This window comes from Colias eurytheme, chromosome 25 (genome assembly GCF_061535395.1).
Source record: "Colias eurytheme isolate Ceu_HAF_F1 chromosome 25, ilColEury1 Martin Lab GWU primary, whole genome shotgun sequence".
In the NCBI taxonomy this organism is placed as follows: domain Eukaryota; kingdom Metazoa; phylum Arthropoda; class Insecta; order Lepidoptera; family Pieridae; genus Colias; species Colias eurytheme.
In genome coordinates this window covers 7317656-7345652 of record NC_143004.1, presented here as the reverse complement: position 1 = coordinate 7345652, position 27997 = coordinate 7317656, and the positions used below count along the sequence as shown (strand labels likewise).

General features: G+C 33.3%; 3 protein-coding genes across 6 annotated transcripts in view; 1 reads left to right on the top strand and 2 right to left on the bottom strand.

Moving 5' to 3' along the window:
* The window catches only part of LOC149897740 (myrosinase 1-like), a 412925-nt gene that overhangs the window by 243300 nt on the left and 141628 nt on the right, over nucleotides 1–27997 (bottom strand). The gene's annotated exons all lie outside the window — the stretch shown is intronic.
* Nucleotides 4–27979, bottom strand: LOC149897750 (lipase member H-like). Its single transcript, XM_090116311.1, has 5 exons — nucleotides 27860–27979; nucleotides 6449–6553; nucleotides 2319–2468; nucleotides 1488–1641; nucleotides 4–713 (listed from the first exon to the last, which is right to left on the bottom strand). Exons 2-5 carry the CDS (start codon nucleotides 6543–6545, stop codon nucleotides 41–43), a joined length of 1074 nt encoding a protein of 357 aa, XP_089972437.1. The 5' UTR covers nucleotides 6546–6553; nucleotides 27860–27979; the 3' UTR covers nucleotides 4–40.
* Nucleotides 20807–25263, top strand: LOC149897751 (uncharacterized). Of its 2 annotated transcripts, none has more exons than XM_090116145.1 (2): nucleotides 20807–24033; nucleotides 24219–25263. In XM_090116145.1, exon 1 carries the CDS (start codon nucleotides 21285–21287, stop codon nucleotides 21702–21704), a length of 420 nt encoding a protein of 139 aa, XP_089972271.1. In that variant the 5' UTR covers nucleotides 20807–21284; the 3' UTR covers nucleotides 21705–24033; nucleotides 24219–25263. The 2 variants fall into 2 exon arrangements, with proteins under 2 accessions (XP_089972271.1, XP_089972272.1); XM_090116146.1 differs by having other exon boundaries at nucleotides 20807–24320; nucleotides 24901–25263.

Sequence of the window (27997 nt, the reverse complement as noted above, 5' to 3'; positions counted from 1 at the left end):
TACATAACCCGCAACAATTACTAAATACAATACAATAATTTTACGTCCTAAAATAATCGTCAGCATTTATTTTCCTGCTAGTAGATGAATATATTTCATTTTCAGCTTTCAGCCCTTCCTTTCCTCTATAATACGGGAACTCATTATGCGTTGGTAAATAGTAGATCCCCTCCTTTTTAAAATCAGTATTCAAACCTAGATAATTCAACTCCGTACCATTGTAACAATTAGCTGACCTCGCGTCTTGAATCGAATCGCATTTAACAGCTATGAATTTTTTAGGGTTTTCCAACGCTATCCACCAATATATTAAAGCTCGGATATGACTGCAAAGAACAAGGCAAGGTATGTACGGAATATCACTAGGCTGGTACTCCCCACCATTCGCGTAGATATCTATATGTCCTAAACGTTCGGCTATACCGAAACCATCTATGTTTGTGTGTAGCACATCTACATGATGAGCATCTGTATGCCAAAGTTTTTCTTCTATAGGCAGACCTCGATAACAAGGTCCAGCCGGATCTATACCCGTAATTCGATAAGGTTTTAGTCCTGTAACGGAATAATAGTATTTCGCAGCATGGCTGACTATATGAGCGCCTAAACTCATGCCTACGAGTTCGAGCTTTTCTGCCGGGAGCCCTTGCTCTGATAATTTGACGAGGAATTCCCCGAATTTTCGTCCGATCACACGAACTAGACGGACTGATCTGGAAATATAATTTGGAAGTGAATATGAGAATTTATTGATTATTTGCGGTGTTATATTTTACCAAAATTTGATGTATGGGTGTTTTGTGTGACGCTCACTTAGTTTAAAATGTGTTTATAATACCAATGTATGTAGAATGGGGTTTTAAGAAAGTAAAAACTAGTGTAATTTAAGCGTACATTACAATGTACAGTATATTTTAACTAAATGTAATTGAAATGTTGAAGTTGTCAGAAAATAAAAAAAGCCTTTTATTATATTTCTATTACTTTCATATTATTGCATAAACATAACAGACAGAGGGACAGTTACTTTTGAATTTATTATGCGGATAGATTGATTAAATGCATTGTTTAGCGATCTATTGTATGCAGCTCTTTATGTATAAATATAACGTACGAAACAATACAATTGTGTGTAAATTAAGTAAGGTCTTTATTTATAATTAGTATATTTTACTGATATTGTAATAATTGTTCTAGTGTGGTAAGGTCTATGTGTTTAAGAAGGTATACTTGCTTATGTCCAAAAATAGATAATCTTACACAATTATTTCTAGCAGGGTGTCCTAAATTTTTTAGTTTTTTTTTTAAATCTCGGAGATATTATTTTTTTTTTCTTTAAGTACATACATAAATATAAATGCAACTTATTCTACTTTTATCAGTTTTAATTTTTTTTATTTATTTGAAATATGGAAATGATTTAAAATGACAAAATGAATAACTTTTCATACTTTATCTTGCCTAATAACACTTTAAAATATACTTACTTCGGATAAATATACGTCAAGAAGGGCAGAGTATCAGTGACCAGCACATTATAGCCCCTTTTCGAGTACGCATTGCCCAACGCTTGGCTGTGAGGGAATAAGGAACTGTCCCAGAATCCCACTGCGTAGAGGACTGTCTTCTTGTTCTTGAGATCTGGAAGTATTTAAATGTATTTACTAGCTGTCCCAGCAAACGTTGATCTGCCTTACTCTTATCACGTAGGGGGAAAAATAGTTTTTGGTTGATTCTAAGATCTACTTAATAGGCACACAAAACTTCATGAGAATCGATCCTGTTGTTTCGTAGTAGTATGGCAACTAACATTGTGACACGAGATTTTTTTTTATATAGAGAAGAGCTAGAGTAAGAAAAGCTCAGGAATAGAAATGTTTTTGGGTTAAAATTTTCTACATTTGTAAAAATTGTACATGTACAATTTAATTTTCTACATTTGTAGTGCAAAGGAATGTGAAATTTACTTGATAGATGAATACAGAGTAAGGATATTTGAAATATTTAGGAGGAAAGTGAGATAAAGAGACATAAGAAATTTAATATTAAATTCAATAGTATTGCAACTAGAATTTGAAATTAATGTAAAAATTAAACTTCAAAGGATAACCCACATTACGATAATAAAAATATATTCCACATAGCCGTTGAAAAAATGCTTATTTTTATTTAAAACGGCATTTGCCTTTGCCTATGACAATAAATAAGGGTGTACAAAAAATATTTTTGAATTAAAATTTATCACAATATGACTTATGTCTTATTTAGTCAATAACATAACTTTCACATTAGATCTTTAAATTAAGTATATTCCTTACCAAAATTCTTATCATTAACTATAGCTTTGACCGCCGAAGAAACTGGGAGGTTTCGCCGATACACTCCCGTGGGGGTGACCCTCTGTATTGACACTTGCAACGCTGGGAGCGACTCCGCGGTGATGGTTGCGTTCTTTTGGACCCCTGGACCTGGAGACAAATATAATATTTCTAAGTATAAATGTTTCTTTTGGACACCTGACCTGTATATAAATGTATTTGTTTTTAAAAAGCATCGGAATTGCTTACATGAAATAAATAAAAGTAGTTGCAATTAATAGTCTTAGGTACAAGTCGTATCAAGTATACCTAATTATTACGGTTAACAAAAATTGTTAGCCTACGGTGAATTTACATTAAATGATCATAGAGCTAGAGCAAGAGCATTCTTTCGTGATCTTTTAGAGTAAACGAAAACTCGTATTCAGTGTTGTTCAGTATTAGTAAATTGCATATAAGGTTTTATAACGCACTATTAAGAACAACGAAAGAATGCTCTACGCCTGTTTACACTAAAAAATGTAATTTGACATAGTGGGGTCAGAATGAGCATTGGCTCGTTTTTTTATGTAAATACCTACTAAATACTGTGCATTTACATAAAAAAACGAGCGAATGCTACATTCAATTTTTATTGGTTTCTTATAACGTTTCAGTGGTAACTAAATAAATAAATAACAAAAAGAAATATAGAAGTAACTGTAAATTATTCACATTATTAAGTGTTTGAGGGTTTATTGCTCTTTCGCATTTCGCAATTTACAAAAAAAGTATCAATCATTTTGGGAAGTGCCTGTAAATGTAAGCAAGCAAATTATTGTATCAATTTGTTTTAAAAAACTTCGGTAAGGCTGAAGTCTGAACCCAGAATGATCTACTCCATCTAAAGGCACTAATCCAAGGTGACATGTTGACAAGATCTAATAGCATAAATGGATAATTAAGTATTATGGAAAATTATACATTTACACGGAAGTTTAAGAGTTATTTATAATTTATATACGTACAATTAAACATTCACACTGGAAAGAGAAACACCATTTATAATAATTATCTTATAGGTGACGGGTAAATTAAGTGTCATAATTATTTGAAAATTACGTTTCTAAAGTGAGGTAATTGTTCATGGCAGAGTATTATCCAATACAATTAAAAAGTAGTTCGTGATTTTTAAAAGTTATCAGAGTATTAATTATTAGCCCTTAAACTTTAGTCACAAAGTTTGTCTGTTCATTACATTTTCCGAAATTATTCCTTCATTTTCAATTATCGTAATGCTCTATGAAAAAACAAAAATACCGTTAATATTGTGGAGTTATACATTTCTATATATTACTAGCGGTCCGCCCCGGCTTCGCCCGTGGTACGTGTTTTCGTTTTCTCTACATAAGAACCATCCTCGTACTTCAAGGAATATAATAAAAAAAGAATTATCGAAATCGGTTCAGCCGTTCTCGAGTTATGCGCTTACCAACACATTTTACGATTCATTTTTATATATAAGATTGTACACTTATTTCTAGCTCATTTCAAGCCCTTCAATGTGTATAAGGAACTATTCTCTGAATACTTGCATCGTTATTTTTATTCTATTGTTCTTTATCTACAGTTCCCAAAATTATCATAATTCATTAGGCAGTTAAAGCAACCAAAAAATATAGCAAAATAGCATGAATTATTTGTTAGGTAAAAAAGATTACTTTTATTTATTTAAATTCACTATAATTAATAGCTGTCTGCATTTTTTTTGGGCGCGAGCAAATTTAAAATTTTCAATTTTTAATTTAAATTTATAAGCAAATTTCATGTCTATTCAAACATTTTGGGGCAATCCACATAATGCGCCGTATCAAATCTAAGAAGAGTAATTTAATATCGAATAGTAAGTTAGAATCATTGTTCCGAAGAATCAATACATTAGTAGGATTAGTTGCCACTTATTTACACATATTAGTTATGTAAATATTTGATAAATACACACTAAGCTGCTCCTCCGGATACGATCGAGAAGACTTTATTTTAAACTCAAAACTCAAACTTTTATTTATTCAATTAGACTTCTTCTAGAAGCACTTTTGAATCGTCATTACATATTTTTTTACATTTACCACCAATTTTTAATTTTTCTTGTTTAATTTACGTGTATAATCGTAGTTCATTAATTCATCAATAGATGAACTATGTACAGGTATTATTATAAAGCTGAAGAGTTTGATTGCTGGAATGAGCAAATCTCAGGAACCGATGGTACGCGATGAAAAAATATTTATGTGTTGGATAGCCCTTAATATCGAGGAATGCTCTATGGGTATATATATAGAGCTTTTTTTCTTTACAGTTAGATTATAAAGGAGAAATTAATAATTTATTCTAGGATAGTTTCATTGGCTATATAAATTATTAACTTTTTAGTTTGTTTTTGGTACCGCGTTGGCATGTCCAACTTTTCATCAATATTCTAGTATAAATCGCTCTTAATAAACGAGCTTTCGAATTTAATATTTACAAAAAATTAATTTAAAAAATATTAATAAGTAATTGTTCTTCCTTTAGAAAGTTAAAGTTGAAGTTCATTTATCTATACTAAATATTATAAAGCTGAAGAGTTTGTTTGTTTGAACGCGCTAATTTTAGGAACTACGACTACTGGTCTCATTTCAAAATTCTTTAGGTGTTAGATAGCCCATTTATCGAAAAGGCTATATAGTATATGCTATATTATAATTATCATCATGCTAGGACCAATAGGAGCTGAGTAATCCGGGTAAAACCGCGGGGCACAGCTAGTATGTATTAAGTAAAGTGAAAACTAGGTAAAACCGTGTCAAAATAATATATCTTATTGATTAACAAACTTTTGCACTTACAATACAACTAAGTAGGAAGTATTTTAGCATTTAATAGTTCAATTATAAATTCCACTACTCTATACAATATTGCAGTTTAATTACAATATATGTGTATTGCACGCCTCATAAGCGAAGCGTTGAGGTGGGTACTACTGTCACTTCGCGCAAAACATCTGATTTTTCAAACTTAAAATATCTTTATGTATCATACATTGCACTTGTAAGATAATACATACACACACATATTAAGAAAAAACACTATTTTTAACGTTCATGATATTTTTGATGTCATTTTTGTTATTTAAACTAGTTAAAAAACAGTTTAAAAAAGTTCTGTCTTGGACGTCCGTGTGTCTGTATGTGCGGATCCTTTTTCTTGTTAACACGATAGCGACCGAAATACTTTACTAATCGAGTCTTTTTTTTTCTCTTACGCTTGAGTATGCTCAGGAATAGAACCCTTTCATTTTTCAGGGTCTGATTCGATGTGGTTTAATTGTTATTAAATAAACAAAAATAATAATTAATAAATATTTATTAAAAAAAATTATGAGGCGTGCACTTTTGGATTTTCCAAATTATTTAAACCTACATTTAACATATACATATTTTTCTAAATAAACGCTATATTTAGCGTGCCATAAGATTTAATAGGCGACCTAGTGACCTTGCGACTTGTAATTGCAAATGTTACATTGCATGTAATAAAGGTTAGATAGCTAGTATTTTATTGTAAATAATTAATAGTTTTATTCGATAAAATAATAATCTAGTGGCTCCTGTATTACGTATGAAGTATTTATGGCATTGTATAATTGATTACAATGTGTCCTGCGATTTCGCCCGCTTTATGAATAATTTTATTCTATTTCGCAATATTTTTTATTGTTGATCGGCTCCTATTAGTTGTAACGTAGGTATTGTTATATATATGGATCAGGAGAGTGGTTTAATTTATCTTTACCTACTAAGAAACTTACACATCATAAAAGATAAAAAAAACACACGACAAACATTTTTCAGATGTTTTCGCGCAATCGAGCTTTTTTAAAAGCTCTTTTAACTGGACTTTATTTTAAAAGAACAGCGTGATTACCGAACACGCATCAGAAGTGAAACTTCTTTGGCAAGATACCAAAATCGTCGCCTTACTCCATGACGTGACGGTATTGCCATGTCGCGACCTTGATAGTTTACTCTCAACGCGCCTAAAGTTTCACCTCATAATATTTAATAGTAGGTACTAATACTTTTTAGATAAATAGTTAAATAATCACTTACAATCTGGAACCAATCCCACAGGTCTTCCTATATCTGGCTTGGGGTCGAAACAGTTCGTCAGTGTTGCGAAATATAGCAATGTTAGTATTGATAGCATTGTTGTTTCTGTAAAGAAATTAAAATAATTATACTATTATCCATACATCTTAATATATATAAATCTCGTGTCACAATGTTTGTCCTCAATGGACTCCTAAACCACTTAACCGATTATAATAAAATTCGCACACCATGTGCAGTTCGATCCAACTTGAGAGATAGGATAGTTTAAACTTTAAACATGTAGGTACCACGGGCGAAGCCGGGGCGGACCGCTAGTATATGATAAAAATAAATTGAATGTGTTGCTAAGCGTAAATCTCGAGAAAGACTCTTCCAATTAGGCGGATTTTTTTGATGTTTTTAAGGGCCCTTAGTAGGTGAAAACGGCAAAATGGACTGTTATCTATGAGCTATAGTTGAAAATATTGAAGTTTTTTCGCACTGATTCTAATATGTATTACAGAACGTATGTGTGATGGGATGACTGTTTCCATAACACGATTGGAAAAATTTTGCTCGATAAAAAAAATCCTGAAGTTACCTCATTACAACCGCATTTTACGATAATAATCCGTATAAAATAACAAATACATAGGTACCTTATCGATACCTTACCTACCATACCTTCTCGATTTCGTGACTGTTTTAGATTTAGTAAATACTAAATATTTTCATTCACTTTTTGATAAAAATGTGAATGGCGCTTACGATTTTTAGTTTCGAGCACGTTGATTCCATACTAAACGCGGGTCCCCTCACCCCTTACCTCAGGCCCGAATAGCTGAATTTTCGCTGACCGCCAAACCCCCCTTAAGACACAAGGAAGGTTCTTGTGGAAGATAAGGACCAATAGGATAGAACAACGCCTGCCGTGGCAGCTAGCATAATATAGGCAAATTATAAATAGAAGCTGTGGCGGCCCAGTGGGACCTTGGACTTCAAATCGATAAGTCGGAAGTTCGAAGCCGAACGACCAGGTAAAAATAGATTTTTCAATTTATCTGTACACTAGCTTACCGCCCGCGGCTTCGCCCGCTTTGTCTAAAACCTGATAAATTATATACTAAAACCTTGCTCTTGAATCACTTTATCTATTAAAAAAAACCGCATCAAAATCCGTTGCGTAGTTTTAAAGAGTTAAGCATACAAAGGGACATAGGGACAGAGAAAGCGACTTTTATACTATGTAGTGATGTTGAACATCACCCTTGTGCGGTGAAGGAAAACGTAATAATAATGAAATTGTATCCTACAAATAGATATTGCCAATAATTACAATGAAATTACATACAGATTGACAAATATACGACCTTCGATAAAATATCACATGTCTGTAGTCAATAGAAAAATAAAGTTAGATGAATTTACGTTCACAAGGAATGATTAGCATAAGGATTAGCATGACTTGCATAATGTATACAGGGTGTCCCACTGTTGGTATACTAAGCCCAAAGGAGGTTTTAGATTTGCATACGCTAAGTACGTAAAAAATACTTAAAAAATTCCAGACGCATTTTTTTTTTCAAGTAGATGAATTCTTAAAACTCTATGTGTACACCCATAACAAGCAACCCGCCCAACTTTGTCACCAGCACATGAGCTATCGTTTAATATTATGTTTTTATAGACAAAATGCTCACATTAGAGAAGCGGTATATGCCGGCTGCGCGAAGCTAGAGAAGAAAACATGGATTTTCAGGAAAAATTTAGCAAAAAATTTTTGACGTAATTTTGTTGTTTAAGTATTTTTTACGTGATCAGTGTATGCAAAACTACAAGTCTCTTCGCGCTTAGTATACCAATAGTGGGACACCCTGTATATCAAAACGAAAAAAGAAAAAATTTTGTGCCAATTCGTTTTTTTAAAGTACAAAGTAATACATTTATTATTTTTTAAAGGGTAAAACATGGTCCCACATAGTAAAAGATATATAGAATTTGTTACTTATCATAGAAAATGTGTGCATTGATGCAAATAACAATTGTATGAGAAATTTTTTAATTAACTTTTGCAACTGTATCTTTGGAAACGATTTTTTTCATTGAATTATGAAGTCATAGATCAGCTTCTTTATTAAAATTATTTCTGGTTACTGTTATCCATATCATTTACTAGATGTGCCCTGCGGTTTTACCCGCAGTGCTCCGCTCCTGTTGGTCTTACCGTTATAATATATAGCCTACAGCTTCCCTAGATAAATAGGCTATCTAACACCGAAAAATTTTTCAAATCGGACCAGTAGATCCTAAGATTAGCGCGTTCAAACAAACAAACAAACTCTTCAGCTTTATTATATTTAAGTATAGAAGAAGATTACTGTTATTCATATCATTTATTATGTAAACATGTAAATTTCAAGGATACGTGTGTAAGCCTGCGGAAACTGTTGGAATTATTCATGAATGTACATTATAATTATTATGAAACATTACATAAGAAATATTTAAATGTTTATTACGATATAGTTTTTGTTTCTTTGTGTTTCGACATTAATCAAATCGATTCTGGTATTTAAATATTTCAATTCAATATTATCGAAAATATCAATCAGTTTGGCAAAAAACGTAGATAAGAAATAGACAGAATTTTTATAGATGTAGTTTTTCTTTAATGTATGTACGAGGCACACTACTTACAAAGGTCACGGCATCACGCGTGAACGGGTGGACCGATTTCGATAATTCTTTTTTTATTATAGGTATTCCTTGAAGTACGAGAATGGTTCTTATGTAGAGAAAACGTAAATATGTACCACGGGGGAAGCCGGGGCGGACCGCTTGTACAATATAATTAGGTACACTGCCTGATTAGTAAACTTAGATTTAAGTAGGTATATGACTTGTGACTGCACTTTTATAAAATTGTTGTGTACATAAATCCAGGCAATAACCTTTAGTTGAGTCAAATCTTCGTCAAACCGGATCACTTATAAGAAAAACAAACACAAACACTCTTAAAAAACGATATATTAGAATAATTTTGCTTGGCAAACGCTTTTTTAATCTTTATTGAAGGTGCAGTTAAAAGTATTATATTATGTACTTACTAATAAGTAATATAAATGCGAAAATAATTCTGTCCGTCTCTTCTTCACGCCTCAACTACTGAACCGATTTAAATAAATTTTTGTACAGAGATAACTAGAGACCTGGGAAAGGACATACGATAGAGATATTTGTATCCCGGAAATCCCACAGGAACGGGAACAGGTTTATCTTTGACTACGCGGCGTATATTTTTTAAAGCTCACATGAAACCCGTACAGTGGCGAGGTAAAACTAAAAACCTTTGGATCGATTATATCATGCAAGGCATTGTAATTTAAAGGACATTTATTACAGTGTTATTATAAAAATTATGGACTTATAGGACGTCATAATTTATTAGGGCTACTCCATAAAGCGATGTTGTATCGAAATCATAACTTTGTTATTTGAATGTTCGATTTGAAAAAATAACTTTTGTTTATACAGAGTGTCCCACTATTGGTATTCTAAGCGCGAAGGGACTTGTAGGTTTGCATACACTGAACACGTAAAAAATACTTAAACAACAAAATTACGTCAAAAATTTTTTGCTTAATTTTTCCTGAAAAATTATGTTTTCTTCTCTAGCTTCGCGCAGCCGGTATATACCGCTTCTCTAATGGGAGCATTTTGTCTATGAAAACATAATCCACGTGCTGGTGGCAAAGTTGGGCGGGTTGCTTTTTATGTGTACGTAGTACGTACACATAGAGTTTTAAGAATTCATCTATTTGAAAAAAATGCGTCTGGAATTTTATAAGTATTTTTTACGAACTCAGCGTATGCAAAACTATAACCTCCTTTGAGCTTAGTATACCAACAGTGGGACAGTCTGTATAGCTATTTAGTGGCATGACAAAAGACGTGGGTTCGATACGCGCCTAGTGATCGAATTTGTTCTATTCTTAAAAAATGTCTCATGACAAGCTTATTTCTGAAAGATCACATCTAAACCCTCAAAAAAATTACAATATCAAGAAAAACTTATATTAATAAAACAAAACCAGGCAATTGTGTTTCTACAAGGAAAGTTTATCTCTTTTTAGCATATCTTGTAAGTATTTATCGTCCGAAATTTATTATAGCCTTGTTTCTTGCAAACAAATGGATGGATTTTACCAATTAAGGTGATGCTGTATTCTTTTTGAACCGATTTTCCTTAAAAATATGTTTTGAAACTAAAAAATGAGCATACGTTTAAGGCTTGAAATCGTAATATGTTACTCTAAACCACGTCTAACCTATCCAAAATTTTACTAATCAATTATCATCAACATCAAAAGAAATTAATATTTCACGTATACAACGCATCTAATTTGTGACATCTATTTATTGTTTTTTTTTTTTGCTTATTTTGAATACATTGGCTCATGACTTGTATTACTAAATTTTAATGTAATTTCCACGATACTTTACTTCAGTATGGCACAATCCTATGAATGAGCTTTGATGGCGTCATTTTATTGATCCGTTAATAGGTTGGGTAGTTGCATATTATGTTATTTATTATTGAATAATCAATTAGTAAATGATATATCAGATTTCTGGTATTTTACTTGTAACTATGCACATAAAAGTAGGTACCTACCTATGTATTGTTTTGAAGAATTATATTTTGATTTATTAAAAAATCAAACAAGAAAACACTAAGTTTTCTTGTTTGATGTTTTTTATTGCAACAAATATGAATAAATGGCGATTAAAAATCCGTTAAAATCTTTAATTTCTAAATCTACTTCTATATCTACGTCTAGGTGACAATCAGAATAACGGAAGACGCGGGTTCAAATCCCGCCTCGTGATCAAGTTTTTTCTTTTCTTTAAAAATTTTTTAAAAATACACTTAATCCAAATTAAATGTATACATATGTAAGTATACAGGGTGTCCCACTGTTGGTATACTAAGCTCAAAGGAGGTTATAGTTTTGCATACGCTGAGTTCGTAAAAAATACTTATAAAATTCCAGACGCATTTTTTTTTCAAATAGATGAATTCTTAAAACTCTATGTGTACACCCATAACAAGCAACCCGCCCATCTTTGCCACCAGCACGTGAGCTATCGTTTAAGATTATGTTTTCATAGACAAAATCCTCACATTAGCGAAGCGGTATAAGACGGCTGCGCGAAGCTAGAGAAGAAAACATGGATTATCAGAAAAAAATTTGCAAAAAATTTTTGACGTAATTTTGTTGTTTAAGTATTTTTTTCGTGATCAGTGTATGCAAAACTACAAGTTCTTTCGCGCTTAGTATACCAATAGTGGGACGTCCTGTATATATTGTTTTCTATTTATATTATATCATCACGCTAAGACCAACAGGAGCTGAGTAATGCGGGTGAAACCGCGGGGAACAGCTAGTATACAATATAACTAGCTGTTCCGCGCGGTTTCACCCGCATTGCTCCGCTCCTGTTGGTCTTAGCGTAATGATATAATAAAATAGCCTATAGCCTTCCTCGATAAATGGGCTATCTAACACTGAAAGAATTTTTTAAATCGGAACAGTAGTTCCTGAGATTAGCGCGTTCAAACAAACAAACAAACTCTTCAGCTTTATAATACTAGTTTAGATGTTTTTTACGTTTTACAATGATTTTTCTAATGTAAGTAGGTGATTATTTTTCATCGTGATACGTGGAGTGGAAGTTGGAACGCTCTTGTGATTTTATTTTTAAAAAGGCTATGTTATTTAAATTGAAAGATACTCGAAAAATACCCAATTCACTCCTTCCATAAATAAAATATTTATATTTATTTAATACCTACATCAGTCTATATTAACTATAGAACATACAAAAAAAACAGACTGGTGGCCTTTTCGATCAAAATATTATGTAATGTGTACATTTTAACATACCTACATAATATTTCCGTGTGAAAATACGTTTGATTTCTGGAGGATTTTCTGATTGATACATTGCTGATTTTAAAACACATTTATAAAACAGTTTTACTTATGCACACGCAGTCTACACGATCCAATTGGTAATCCACAAAAAGTAACATTATGATATTATATCGGCCATTTATTCTCAAAATGGTCATTCTATCGAAAGCTTAATTGGTAATTCTAACGAAAAGCCTTCTGATTGATGTCTAAAACCTTTGTTGCAATAATATTTTAAACTCCGGCTTTTATCGATAAATAATAATTAAATATATTTATTTTTTAAAGCTAATATTTATTTTACAGTTCAATTAAATTTATTACGAATTCATACTAAACACTTAAATGTATTCAATTGAATGACATTACGTTTTATTGTTTATTTATATTTCTCAGCTAGTTAAACATAGTGTTGCTGTGTTGAATGGGTGATTGCACTTCCCATAAAATTATGTTTTACGTCCACGTTCCATAAAATATAGCTTATATTAAAGTAAAATATTGTGTATTTTTTCACCCTTTTCTAGACGGACGGTGTTCTAAGAAACATGCTGTTAATAAAGTTTTACAATTTCTTCCTTAAGGTGAATAACGTTTTCTTTTTTGTAAAACATCGTGAGAACTAAGAAGAGGATCACTAATATTAAGTAGAGTCTTTTTTTTGTATGTTTGTGTGTAATGATATTATCGACTTGGCACTTCCGTGCCCCCGGCTGGATACAAAACTACTTTGAAAATTCTTTCACCGGTAGAATTTTACATTATTATCTAAGAAAAGACGTTAATTCCATTTTTTAGTTTTTCCGGCCTGTCTATGAAAATTTGTGTGTGAAATTTTGGAAAGATGAGCCATCTACATGATGGGCAGCATAAGATGTTTTTTACAGGTAAATGTTGCGTAAACTAATAGTATAGAAATCAAGAAAATGACCACCAATGGTTGTCATTATGTTACAATAATAACCACCAAATATGACACATTATATGTGTAAAAAATAATCGACAGGCTGATAAACATGCGGAAGCGCGCACCGCGTCACGTATTCTGTTTTTTTGCATAGTTTTCAAAAATAATGAATAATCATTTGTCAGTGACATTGATTTTTTGACAGCTCAGTCGGAGTTAGAATTATTTCACCTTTTCAAGTTTTAAAATAAAATACATAATAAATTAACGGTCATAAAAAAGTTCAATAAATGCCAAAGTTTGTGAGGATGGATGAATGGATGTTTGTTACTCTTTCACGCAAAAATGACTGAACCGATTACAATGTAGTTTAGTACGTAGATAGTTGAAGACCCAGAATAAGACATAGGCTACTTTTTATCCCGGAAATCCCACAGGAACGGGAACTATGCAGGGTTTTTAAATATAATAAACCAATACCAATATAATATACCGAATACCATAAATACCATAAATGTATAAATCCGGTCACTTTAAACACCATGGTAACTCTAGTTTTAACGTACATTGTTGAAACTTGTAATCTCACCGTAAACGTCTAATTGCACTTTACAAACAGCCGTTTCACTTGACATTAATACATAAAACCTAGGCATCTGTTGAACCTAGTTTTTCAAGTATACGAACTAGTATTTTTATCTTATCAAGATTCATGCAAGTAAATTTTGCCAGTTTACGACGAATAACAGATAATTTATAAAATAGGTTCAAAAAGAAATGCATATTATTTCCTTGTCTTTGATTTTTCGTGATTATCAATAACACATATTATTATAAATCGCAATAACTCCAATAATAACTCATATTTCTTAATGCATTTCTCGATCTTTTTAATTATCAACTACAAGTTACAACAAAACATAACTGTGGTTAAGTTTTAGACTTAAATCAATATAATCAAAACATATTTCCATACGTCTTATTATCCAGTTGTAAAAGAGTAAAAAATAGACCCAAGATGAAACGCAAAAAAAAGACGGGTTGCGCTCCGGAGTGCCAGCAGAAGTGAAAACTTGATTATTAACGTTGAGCATGTTTGATATTTTGGAATGGTATTACGCTTTTTCGATCAGGTCACGTGTCCTGACGCGAGTTTTAAGATTTTATACCCATTACAGAAAAAGTGCTCAACGCCGCTAAAGAAGTTTTCACTTCAAAAATTATTTCATTGTCACACGGCTGTAATCTACTTTTAATAAAGAAATGTTTATTTTTATCAAATGTAGTAGGTATTCAAAATCTCTCCAGAATTTCCGAAGATTAATTCCTACAGACAAACTTTCAAAATAAGATAAAGAACTCACAAAAATCTTTCTTCAATAAATAATTTACGTAAATAGTAAAAATAAACATAACTGAAATTTAAATCGAACGCCTACTTATTTCGACTCGTTTAGACATAACCTTGCCAAGGCGATTCAATTATATATTTAGCATATTAATATAATGTTCACACGTAATATTCAAGAGCAAGTAACATAGTTTAAAACCAAATACAATTTTGTTAAGTATTGTACTTTGACGTAATAACGTCAGAACATTGTTATTTTTTTTAATTTCCGTTTCCTATTTGAATATTCATTCCGTAATGTTAATATTTTCACATATTTTATAAGAATGAATAAAAGACGTATTTATTTTAAACGTGTTACATCCGAAAATATTTGAAGGTCGTTTTTAGAAGATAGAAAGAGCATTGGACCCAAAGTGTCACCTTGTGGAACACCTCAATGATTTTTGAACATCTCAACTTTTGGATGGATAATTTTACAAAACATGATTTTTATTTTATTTCGGTCATCTGAGATCCATATTATAATAGAAAATCGTGTACACTTTTAATCCAAAAACTGGCCTGCCTCGATTGGGGTATTTTTAAAATTTGTTTAATTATATATACCTAACGAAAACAGTTCTGTAATCAATTGCATATTTCTTTTTGTGTTTGTTAATCAAAAGATTAGTAAAAAAACAAAAAAAATCCTAGTAAAAGTTTTGACTAAAGTTCTACAAATTATTTCAGTAAATTTCAGTCTTGCTCTCATTTAACCTAAAACTTGATCACACCGTGCATACTTCAAGATCTTGACTATCCAAGCCACATGTTGAATCGAATCATCTGTAAACTATGGGCCATTGTGAAAGTTTCTAGGTTATATTAATCTCAACACTCAACAAATACCTTAAGGTTGGACTGACAGGGGTTTGTATTAGGTACTATGTGGTCATCCGAAGTGAAGTATATTACTTTGAAACTGCTTTTGAGTATGAACTAGAATCAAGTACATAATATTACATGCCTAGCTTTCCGCCTGTGGTTTCGCCAACGATGTCTAGAACTTAACAAATTATCATCTATGCTAATATTATAAAGCTGAACGGTTTGTTGCTTTGTTTGTTTGAACGCGCAAATCTCAGGAACTACTGGTCCGATTTGAATAATTATTTCATTGTTAGATAGGCCATATATCCCTATATCGTCACGCTAAGATCAACAGGAGCGGAGCAATGAGGCTAAAACCGCGGGGCACAGCTATAATTTTCCCGAGAATCGCACTGACCATTGATGAAAACACAATCGGTATATTTAGCTGTAATTTTTGAGTTTATCGTGAACATACAGACAGATGTTTGATGAATTTCTCGCGAACAGTCATACAGATGCGGAGAACTTTATTGTATGTAGTGATATTTTTATACTAAGCATTACCTATTATAAAAAAGCAAACTAACGTTAGAAATCATAACCATAATTTTTATGATCATTGATAGCCTATCCTTTGGCTATTTTATCTGAAATTTACCCGCTTCTTCCGGCTTCACTCGTTTGTATTAGTAAAACAAAAATAGCCTATGTGGCTCGGTAATTATTAATTTAAAACAAGTTTGATCTTTAATCGATAGAGCAGTTTTTAAGCTCATTGAAAGCACCTAATGATCGGATGAATGACCTTTAAATGCAGGGGCATAGGCCTTGTATGACGGTTAAGGTTGTCTAGTGTCTACCCTGCTGGCTGGTCAAATATGAGTATAGGAATATATTATTATATTTTGTTATGACGCCGTTCTTTTATTTTTTTAGGCGTGTTGAGAGTAAAATTTCAAGTTCGCGTCATGGCAATAACGTCACGTCATGGAGTAAGGCGACGATCTTTGAATCTTTCCAAAGAAGTTTCACTTCTGACACGTGTGCACAGCACACACGCTCTTTATTTCACATTGTATATTACTTCTCTGATTGAAACAAAAGAGAAGTCAATGAAGAACGTTGTCGATAAAATATCGGATATTAAACTCACTTGAAGATAACTGTGAAATAATAATGATATTCAAGGGTATATATTTTATTACTAGCTTTCCGCCCGCGTCTTCGCCCGCGTTTTCAAAGAAAAACCTGTTCCCGTAGGATTTCCGGGATAAAACCTATCCTATGTCCTTTCTCGGGTATCAAAATATCTCTATACCAAATTTCATGCAAATTGGTTCAGTAGTTAAGGCGTGATTTAGTAACAGACAGACAGACAGAGTTACTTTCGCATTTATAATATTAGTATGGATTTGATTCGTGATGACTGATGACTGAATTATACCGGTCACGAGTAATCATAGATCATGAGATACAATGAGTCATCAAAAATGTTGATAAACTAATGTTAAATTATACACACAGTTTATACACAGCTATTCCTCTTTTCACTACTGTATCAAAGGTTGTCTGGAAGAAGAAGTTCTGGAGCGATAAGACCGCGATTGTGTTTTCTTTTCGTTTCATTCATAAGTGCAATTAAAATGAATGAATATTTATACATAAACTGGTATTAAAAATAAATATTATCCTAATATTTAAAAATTCTTGTTTGTTCGATGGTTTGTTCTTATTGTGCCTGTTGTTTGAAATCAATAAAATACTGCTGATTTTCATTGCTACCTTGCATACATTAGTCATTAACCCGATCCCACCGACCCGGCCCGATCGGTCCACGACACAATAGATTTTCTATTGTGTCTGTGATTCCAGGACCTGAGTTATTTTAAATAATAATAAATGATAATGTTCTAGCAATCCTTTGTCTATCTCAAATTACCCCTTAAACATTGAAAGAAGAATCACAAAGAACAATATAAATTCATATATTTTGCTGCTTCCTTAACATTATATTTGACTCTGACAGCGTACATACACTTTAAACCGAAGTTAATAACCTTGCTTTTCATTGGTACAATCTTTTATGAACTAAAAATTCAAATAACTTCACAGTAGTTTAGTATCTAATGATTTAACAAATGACATTGATCTTAACCCAAAAATTAACGCAAAAATTAATTCCGTAAACATGCAAAGTATCTTGCTTGGCCTATAATTTAATCACGAAGTAAAAAACAAACAGTTTTTATTCATAATTGAACTGATAAATTCAAAAAAACGTGTGTGCAGAGCGCTTGTGTTCGAAGTGAAACTTCTTTGGCAAGATTCAAAGATATCAAAATCGTCGCCTTACTCCATGACGTGACGGTATTGCCATGACGCGACCTTGATATTTTACTCTCAACGCGTCTAAAGAACTTTCACTTCAAAAATTTTGAAAAGAGCTGCTCGATTATTTATATCGATAGTTTTATTTATTTTTATTTTACATACATGCAAAAATATCCTCCTTTAAAAGCCTGGATATTTATTAAATAAATATTAATAAATAATAAATTAATAAAATCTTTATTTGAATTCATACATAAGTTTGTTTGTAAGTTCGTAGGTAATAAAATCGCAAGATAATAATGCCAATTAACCAGAATAAACCTTTTGTTGACATTTGCAACAAAAATGTTGATACACCAAGGTTGTTCATCTTGCTCAAGGCCCATATTATTCATTGTAAATTATTTTTCTAACAGACTAATATAATTAATACAAAAATACGTGTGTGCCCGTGTGTGTACACGTGTCAGAAGTGAAACCTCTTTGGCAAGATTCAAAGATACCAAAATCGTCGCCTTACTCCTTGACGTGACGGCATTGCCATGACGCGACCTTTTATTTCTACAAAGATAAGTTTTCTATTTATCGAGTAGGTAGTAGGTACCTAGTCTTCTTTCTTATATATAAAAATGAATCGCAAAATGTGTTGGTAAGCGCATAACTCGAGAACGGCTGAACCGATTTCGATAATTCTTTTTTTATTATATTCCTTGAAGTACGAGGATGGTTCTTATGTAGAGAAAACTTAAATATTATTTACCACGGGCGAAGCCGGGGCGGACCGCTAGTTACTAATATATTAATCATTACTCCCACAAATACTCATTTGTTAAAAACTGTAATTTATTTTTTTACTACAGATACCTACAATTAAAATTTGCAGTATAAATCTTTCTTATATATAAAATTCTCGTGTCACAATGTTAGTCTGCATACTCCTCCGAATCGGGTGAACCGATTCTCATGAAATTTTCTGTGCATATAGGGTAAGTCTGAAAATCAGCCAACATCTATTTTTCATATGTACCACGGGCGAAGCCGGGGCGGACCGCTAGTAATAATATAAATTGACAAACATACAATTCATCTTAATATCACACATGTTTTTGCTACAAAGAAAAATAATTACTTAGATATATCTTTCACAGTATCATGTTAATTTTTTATTCATAAAAATATATTAAAAAGACAATGACCTCGTTCTTATTAGAATTTATAGGTATGCTTTTAATAGATAACTAGCGGTCCGCCCCGGCTTCGCCCGTGGTACCTACATATTTCGCAATAAAAGGTAGCCTATGTTCTTTCTCATGGTCTAAAGAATTGTCTTGTCATTGTCTGTGCCAAATTTCATCAAAATCGGTTGAGAGGTTTAAGCGGGAAAGCGTAACAGACAGACAGGCAGAGTTACTTTCGCATTTATAATATTAGTAGGGATGTAGATATTATAATGTAATAGATAATATTAAAAATTCTTGTAGTTAATAATAAATTTTTCATAAAGTATCAAAAAATTGTGTTTATTAGCTTTCCTTGATATTATAGGTAACTAGGTTTCCGCCCCCGGCTTCGCCCGCGCAGTCAAAGAAAAACCCGCATAGTTCCCGTTCCCGTGGGATTTCCGGGATTGCGTCATTTTCCCGGGATAAAAAGTAGCCTATTCCTTTCTCGGGTATCAAAATATCTCCATACCAAATTTCATGAAAATAGGGTCAGTACTTTAGGCGTGATTGAGTAACAGACAGACAAACAGAGTTACTTTCGCATTTATAATATTAGTATGGATATGGACTTCGTTTAATATATTTGAAGACTTTTGTAGTAGGTAATATTTCTTGCTTCTACGTATTTTACATTTTTTATGGACACACTAGACTCTTCACTGTTATTAACGAGAAAAAAATTGAGGAACATTAAAATTAGAAATTGAATTCCGTCGTTTTTCGCTTTGGTTGGAATTATGTGGTTTTCGGTACTTGTTTGATACAAACATACCAAAAATGCTGCAATCTGCATCATTATAATAATAATCTTATATATAAAATTCTCGTGTCACAATGTTAGTCTGCATACTCCTCCGAAACGGGTGGACCGATTCTCATGAAATTTTCTGTGCATATCGGGTAAGTCTGAGAATCGGCCAACATCTATTTTTCATATGTACTACGGGCGAAGCCGGGGCGGACCGCTAGTATGACTATAAAAGTAAACTATGGATATGATATAATTGGATTTAAACGGAAGGAGGATAAACCAGAGACCTTGCTCGGATTAACAGTGGCATCATGATATAAGAGCATTATTATCTACTAGCTTTCCGCCCGCGGCTTCGCCCGCGTTTTCAAAAAAATCCGCATAGTTCCCGTTCCCGTGGCCTTTCCGGGCTAAATCCTATATGTTAATCCAAGTTACCCTCTAAATGTGTGCTGAATTTCATTGTAATCGGTTCAGTAGTATTTGCGTGAAAGAGTAACAAACACACACATACACATCCTCACAAACTTTCGCATTTATAATATTAGTAGGAAGTAGGATTCGATGACAAAAGTATACGAGTAATAATAGTACACACTAGCCTGTGGGAATACATAATTATCCTATGTGTTAATCCAAGTTACCCTCTATATGTGTGCTAATTTCATTGTAATCGGTTCAGTAGTACCTATTTGCGTAAAAGAGTAACAAACACACACATACACAAGTCATCCTCACAAACTTTCGCATTTATAATATTAAGTAGGATTCGATGACAAAAGTATTAGTAGTACACACTCTGTGGGAATTCCGGGATAAAACCTATCCTATGTCCTATCCTTACCCAGGTCCCAAGCTATCTCTCTGTATAAAATTTCACCCCAATCAGTTGAGCGATTGAGGCATGAAGAAGAGACAGACAGAGTCTAGGGTTAAATGGATAATTAGATAATATTATGCGGAAATATTATGTATGACGGCGCCACCGTCGAGGCTTTAAAAAATAACGAACGGCGAACCGATATAAATCAGCGCGCGCGCACGACTCGGGTCATTCGTTCGCCGACCGTTGCCGAGTGCACATCTATTACGTAGTAGCTTACTATAACTTATTTGTGATATTTATTTTATTAGTGGTCACTGGTCATAATTGTAATATCAAGTGATTGTATTAGAAATGACTGTATTGTAAAACTGACATGATTTAAAAGAGCAACTATGGAGTTTCTTGCCGGTTCTTCTCTGTAGATACTGCATTCCGAATCGGTGGTAAATAAAGAAATGTTTGAGTTAGAGGTGTTTCTTTGCTCGATTACCCAACGCAACGCCCACAGCTTGAAAATAGATCCACATTCTACACCTTTCGCCGACATCAGAATTGGGATCAAATCGAGCAAATGAGAAAGCACGTGGCGATAACCTGGATATAATTAATGCGTGCGCTGATTAAAAGACAAAATGCCGCAACCACGTGGCACTTCGATCCAGTTTCAACGGGAAGAGGCATCCTACAGATCTACGAGCATACGTGTCACTGAGCAGCCGGTGACAAAGGGAGAGCCCGTTATGTGCGGGCAGGGTGGCAACTTCGCCTCGCGCTGCGCGGATGCCACTGCCGCTCGCACCACCGCGTCGGACCCCGTATCATCGAGAGCAGCGCTTCAACATGACTTCACAAGTTTGGCATCGCAGCGTTATCGCAGTAGGAGTGGCGCGGGCGGTGCGCCTACAAGCCGTGTGGTTCATGGCAGAGGAGGGTTATGGTGTAACGAAACGACGCGTTGGCAGCTGCCACTCGGCACATGTATGAGGCTAAGTGCTGGTGAATCTGGTCAGTCGTACTATTTTTATTACTATGTTTCTGATGTTCTCTTGTAAGAAATCGGTCAGTAGATAACATTTCACTTTGAGTGTGCAATTAGATAAAGAAAGTAAGGTTTTTAAAATGTAGTAACTTATTTGAAAGAAAAAGAAATTTATTGCCAAAAACAAAATTTATCTTAAAATTAATTGAGGAAAATCGTCACAGCCTCAGCTAAATGCTGCATAAAAACAGCGCTGATTTACAGGCCGTACAGATTTTGTTAAAAGTTGTAACCTACAAGACCAGTGTATAGTTAAATCTTACTGCATTTAACTCGACTTATTCACGCAGTGATGTTATTATTAGGCCGTGCGATATTGCTTTACGGTTTTGTAGTTAGTTAAATCTTATTCCATTACATTTAGCCCATCTTAGTTACGCAGTGATAAATTATTATCAGTACCTAGGTCGTGTGACTTGTATTTCACTTATTCAGGGACACGTTTACTTGAGTAGGTAATTCACGTTATTTAAAAAAAAAAACACTTCGCGGCGTAAGCACTGACTTCAAGATGAATTAAGTAACGACTTGCTTTAATGTTGGTTAGTTTGTGAGCTAACACTAAAGAAAGAAAGCGCAATAATTTGTACACTGCATCCAGATACTTCAATCGAACGTAAACAATAAACATTCACTTGTCCGTGTATTGGAACAAAAAACAGTATGCGAATTACTTTTAAATTAGTTTCTTAACTACCCGCGTTAGTTTCTTGACTACCCGCATTCATTTCTTGAACTACCTGCGTTAGTTTTTTTAGACTATACCCTTGAAAAATAGCAATTAATTGCTACACAAAGACAGCCTTATTGCCATTCGATTAAAAACGAAAAGCAATGCATTAACTAGTGCTTAGAGGTTTAATAAACTTTTCGTAGGTTTTATTTAGGGTGATATTTGAGGTCATTTCTTTATAAAAAAAAAAAAAAATAAATAAATAAAATATTTAGTCGTGAACAATTCACAGTATACAGTTTTTACAATATGCAGTTTTATGAAATGTGGCAGACTTAGTTTGATCGAATGAAAGATAAATCGAGGCATTTCGTTTTGAATTTTTACTTAGAAAATTTATTAAGGCCCTATTTAGGCAGTTCATAATACAATGTCACAGATAATTATCGTGTGTTCAAATAAACATCTGGCGTAAGATAAACGTTATGATTGGAGTACGGGTCTAGATTCGGTTTTAGTATGTAATTTGATTGCTTTAAAAAAAAAAGAAAAAAAAAACTCTTAACTATCCCATCAACGTAAGGGTCCGTTAAATATTACGATAGTTTAAAAAAAAAAAAGATAATAACCGAAAATAATCTCAAGGTTAATCGCGCATTTACAGTTTACATACTGTCGTCAGAATATAATGTCTGTTTAATTGAATAGAGAAAAGAAAAAAAATCCATCCAGGTTTTCTGAAGGTTATTTTGTAGCTTCAAAATATAAGAACGCAAATCCTAAACGTGGAGTATTCGATAGTATAATCGATTTACATTGTGTGCATTTAATGTAATTCCTTGATAATAGTTTTTGTGACTAGCTGCAGTTTGACATCAACTGAATACATCAATTAGGTAGTTGTACAGTAGTTGTTGAGCAGTACATTCTTATTTACGTTGAAACTAAAATTTAGCTCAGCCCTTTTACCGTTCGATATGAGATTCACAGATGAGTTTAAGCCTACACTTATCAATTGTTTTAAGTTGAATTTTCAAAAGTTAACATACCGTTAAGGAATTTAACCACATTTGAGAACAAGCTTTTGCCACTTTTTGAGTTAGTCGAAATTTTGTGTGTTTTTTGCGGTTAAGTTACGAATTATTCGTTTTAAACTTTTTAGATATTGTAATTTTTGCGCTATAGTCAATGATCATAATTAACGACAGGTAATGTCAGATTGATTTTAATTAGCTAAATTACAGAGAGCGTTTTACGACACAGCGTTTAGAAGCGAGGCAGTTAACAGTACGGCGCAGCGGTTGCGTAGCATATCGAGCAACGTAGCATCATCAGCGGCCAATGGTACGGCTCGATGACGCGATGCCAGGATGACGCAGCACAAACGTTGAGGATACGGTCGCGTACCGTTTTACTGATTTGCTGCGGCAACACTCTGTTTTCAGTTTTCATAGTTGACCAGTAGCATACTGACATCTGTTTACTCGTACGCTGTACGAAGTAAATGTGTGTTGTGTCCACACAACACACATTTACGTAATATTCCAATATTACTACGGTAATGTCGTTTATTAGAAGAAAGTGATATGCTATCTGGCATGAGGTCCAGGATAGTACATGTGTGTTCTGACCGGTCAGTAGGATCGGGGCAGTGTGGAAACCCTGTAAGGTCAGTGTAGGCTGAGGCAGGATGGATGTTATTTAGACAAAAAAAAAATGAAAATGAATTATCGTAGTAATGTAGTGTGAGATATTATGGCGTACGAGGACGCAAGTATGACTGTATCGGAGATAACTTGTGTTAAGTAAAAGTTAGTAACGTGGATTATTGTAACGGTAATGATTTCATTGCAGGAATTGTGCGTGCTATCTGGTTTGCAGTCCACGGTAGTTGAGCCTTCATTTGTGGTGAGCGAGCGTCGTGTCTATGTTATGTGGATGTTGTTGTTCTGTAAGGTCAGTATGGCCGAGCGGTATAGTTGTCTAATCCCGGGATGAAATACCGTAGTGCTGTAAAACAAGAAGGGACGTACGAGGACGTACGATTGTCAGTATGGCCGAGGAGTGGAGAGAGTGGAGAGAGTCGTGAGTTTGGATTTAATATTGTTGTGTAAAAAAAAAGAAAAGGAAAAAAAATAATCCTTAAAAAAAAAAATTATGCAAAAAGAATGATGCAAAAAGAATGATGCAAAAAGAATGATGCAAAAGAATGATGCAAAAAAAATGATGCAAAAAGAATGATGCAAAAAAAAGGAGAGCAAAAAGAATGGTGCAAAAAAAAAGAGAGAGCGAGTTATTGAAGGGAGTCCGGTCCAATAACTCGGCTATAGGGATTGCAGATCCGGTCTAGCACGCTATAGGGAAATCTGGTCTAGCGCAGTAAGCTAAAGAGATTTCCGGACTGGCACGCTAGAGGGAAATCTGGAGAGATTTCCGGACTGGCACGCTAGAGGGAAATCTGGAGAGATTTCCGGACTAGCACGGTTGCTGAAGGGCTTGCCGGACCAGCACATTGTTTTAATTGTCTTGTTCCCAGGTGTTCAGAAGTCGCTCGAGGACGAGCGTATGTCAGAATGGCCGTGACGGCGCCACCGTCGAGGCTTTAAAAAATAACGAACGGCGAACCGATATAAATCAGCGCGCGCGCACGACTCGGGTCATTCGTTCGCCGACCGTTGCCGAGTGCACATCTATTACGTAGTAGCTTACTATAACTTATTTGTGATATTTATTTTATTAGTGGTCACTGGTCATAATTGTAATATCAAGTGATTGTATTAGAAATGACTGTATTGTAAAACTGACATGATTTAAAAGAGCAACTATGGAGTTTCTTGCCGGTTCTTCTCTGTAGATACTGCATTCCGAATCGGTGGTAAATAAAGAAATGTTTGAGTTAGAGGTGTTTCTTTGCTCGATTACCCAACGCAACGCCCACAGCTTGAAAATAGATCCACATTCTACACCTTTCGCCGACATGTATATCTCTTGGCAGACAGACGGCTAAGCTGCAGTACCTATCTACCTACTTTTATTTACTTTATGCTATTGATCTGAATATAATTAATATTTGTTTCAAATTTCGGTTATCATTAGCATAGCATTATAAATAAAAACACATCGGAAAATCCTCAAAAAATACATTTTTACAAAATTATGAGACGATGCAAGGTATTCAGAGGGTCGGTCGTCATAAGATACGTAAATATTCGATTTTTATTGATTTATAAGAAATTTTATTCTAAATTCATAGAACACATATATAATAAAAAACTTGATAAAAATACGTACAATATTTTTAGGTCAATAGGAATATTGTTATTCCTTAGTAATTAACTTTTCTGAAGTAGAATTTTACATTTTTACCCGCAGTGCTCCACTCATGTTGGTCTTAGCGTGATGATATACAGCCTATAGCCTTCCTCGATAAATGGGCTATCTAAAACCGAAAGAATTTTTCAAATCGGACCAGTAGTTCCTGAGATTAGTGCGTTCAAACAAACAAACTCTTCAGCTTTATAATATTAGTATAGATAATATAATTCTTGTGCCATTTAATAAAGATCACTTAAACCATTTACTAGTGAAAAGGTTACAAGCATACGGAAAGTTAATAAATTATTTAAACTTTTTTATCCATACTAATATTATAAATGCGAAAGTAACTCTGTCTGTCTGTCTGTTACTCAATCACGCCTTAACTACTGAACCAATTTGCATGAAATTTGGTATAGAGATATTTTGATACCCGAGAAAGGACATAGGATAGTTTTTATCCCGGAAATCCTACGGGAACAGGTTTTTCTTTGAAAACCCGGGCGAAGCCGCGGGCAGAAAGCTAGTTATTTATAAATTCCGTTCGCTGGATGTATTGTATTGTAAAGGGACCTTTCCTTTCTATAAATTTAAATACATATTTACAATTAAAATAAATACACAGTTCTCTTCTTTTGTACCTATGTGTTGTTATGTAATGGATCCTTGTCACTCTTAGGGCCGATTTTTCAATGCTTGGATAAAACTTATTCTTCGAATAATGTATAAAACTATCATTTTAAAAACGTATTCTAATTGCCCGTATTTGACAGTTTACGTGACATTTTAATATTATCGTGTAATACTTTATTGGACGGATAAGTAAATAAGTTTTATCCAAGCATTGAAAAATCGGCCCTTAGATAAAGATTTATTTATTTATATTATATTTTGCCTCATTAAACTCAATTATTAATTAACTTAGATAATAATTGCATTATTTGTAAGTTGAAGTACTTACCTATTATTTTTTCATCCGAATGTATTAAAGTTATTATTGTGTGCTCGTATGTCATTCTATTTTATAAAACTGTCCTGTCATGGTAATTTTGTAATTTGTAATGAAAACGAAACGAACATTTTTTATGAAAATTTTTGTTCATATTTCGGTAGACCGTATGAAAATAAATAGGTATATTTTTATAACCATTAGGTTATAAGGCTGTTCTGGCAGAAAAACTGGTCAGCTAGTGTTAATAAAAAACGCTGTTTTTAAAACGTAAGTATGCAAAAATGAGAAAATGGAAGGTCAAATATGCAACAAGTCAGAATAAGGAAAACTCAAAAACAAAAAAATATCTACGCTTCGAAATCAAATTTTCCGTCGTTTTGGTGACGTCGGTTAATGACCCAAAATAATAAAATACCCATACTAATATTATAAATGCGAAAGTAACTCTGTCCGTCTGTCTGTTACTCAATCACGCCTAAACTACTGAACCAATTTTCATGAAATTTGGTATGGAGATATTTTGTTGTTTGGTGATATATTTTATACCCGAGAAAGGACATAGGCTACTTTATATCCCGGGAAATTGACGCAATCCCGGAAATCCCACGGGAACGGGAACTATGCGGGTTTTTCTTTGAATGCGCGTGCGACGCCGCGGGCGGAAACCTAGTATTATATACTTATAGTACCGATATATCATACTAATATTATAAATGCGAAAATTTGTGAGGATGGATGGATGGATGTTTGTTCTTTCACGTATTTGTATTATAAATTACTGTTAGAAAATAAAGCTTATTTCGTTTAAATTTGAGAGAAATAAGAGTTTTTTTTTACCTAAATAACTGTTGAATAAAAATTATACCGGCCGAATTGAGAACCTCCTCCTTTTTTGAAAATGGAAGAGGTTGGTTAAAAATAATAATTAGGAAAAATGCGTGAGCTATTCGAACTAAGAAACTTTGTTATATTTTATAGATATTTTATCAATGAAACCCAGACATTTATTTAATCGAGCATATTTTTAAACGTTTTTGCATGAAAAACAGTTTCTAATTTTCCAATTAATCTTTTTATTTTGATTTAACTTCATATTAGTAATTTTTTTTATTAAATGTTAAATAAAATATAAAATCTAACTTATTTAAAGTGCGATGCATTCTACCTTCATTTTATATAATTTTAATTAAATAATACTTATTACTATGTAATATAAAACATAACAAACCTATATAAAAACACAAATCACAAATCGCACAACACAACACCACAGATACAAAAATATATTTCAATCGATTTTATTAAAAATATATTTAACGTTAGATACGGGTGAAGTTACGAAATGAAGTAGCAAGTTTAAGGACAA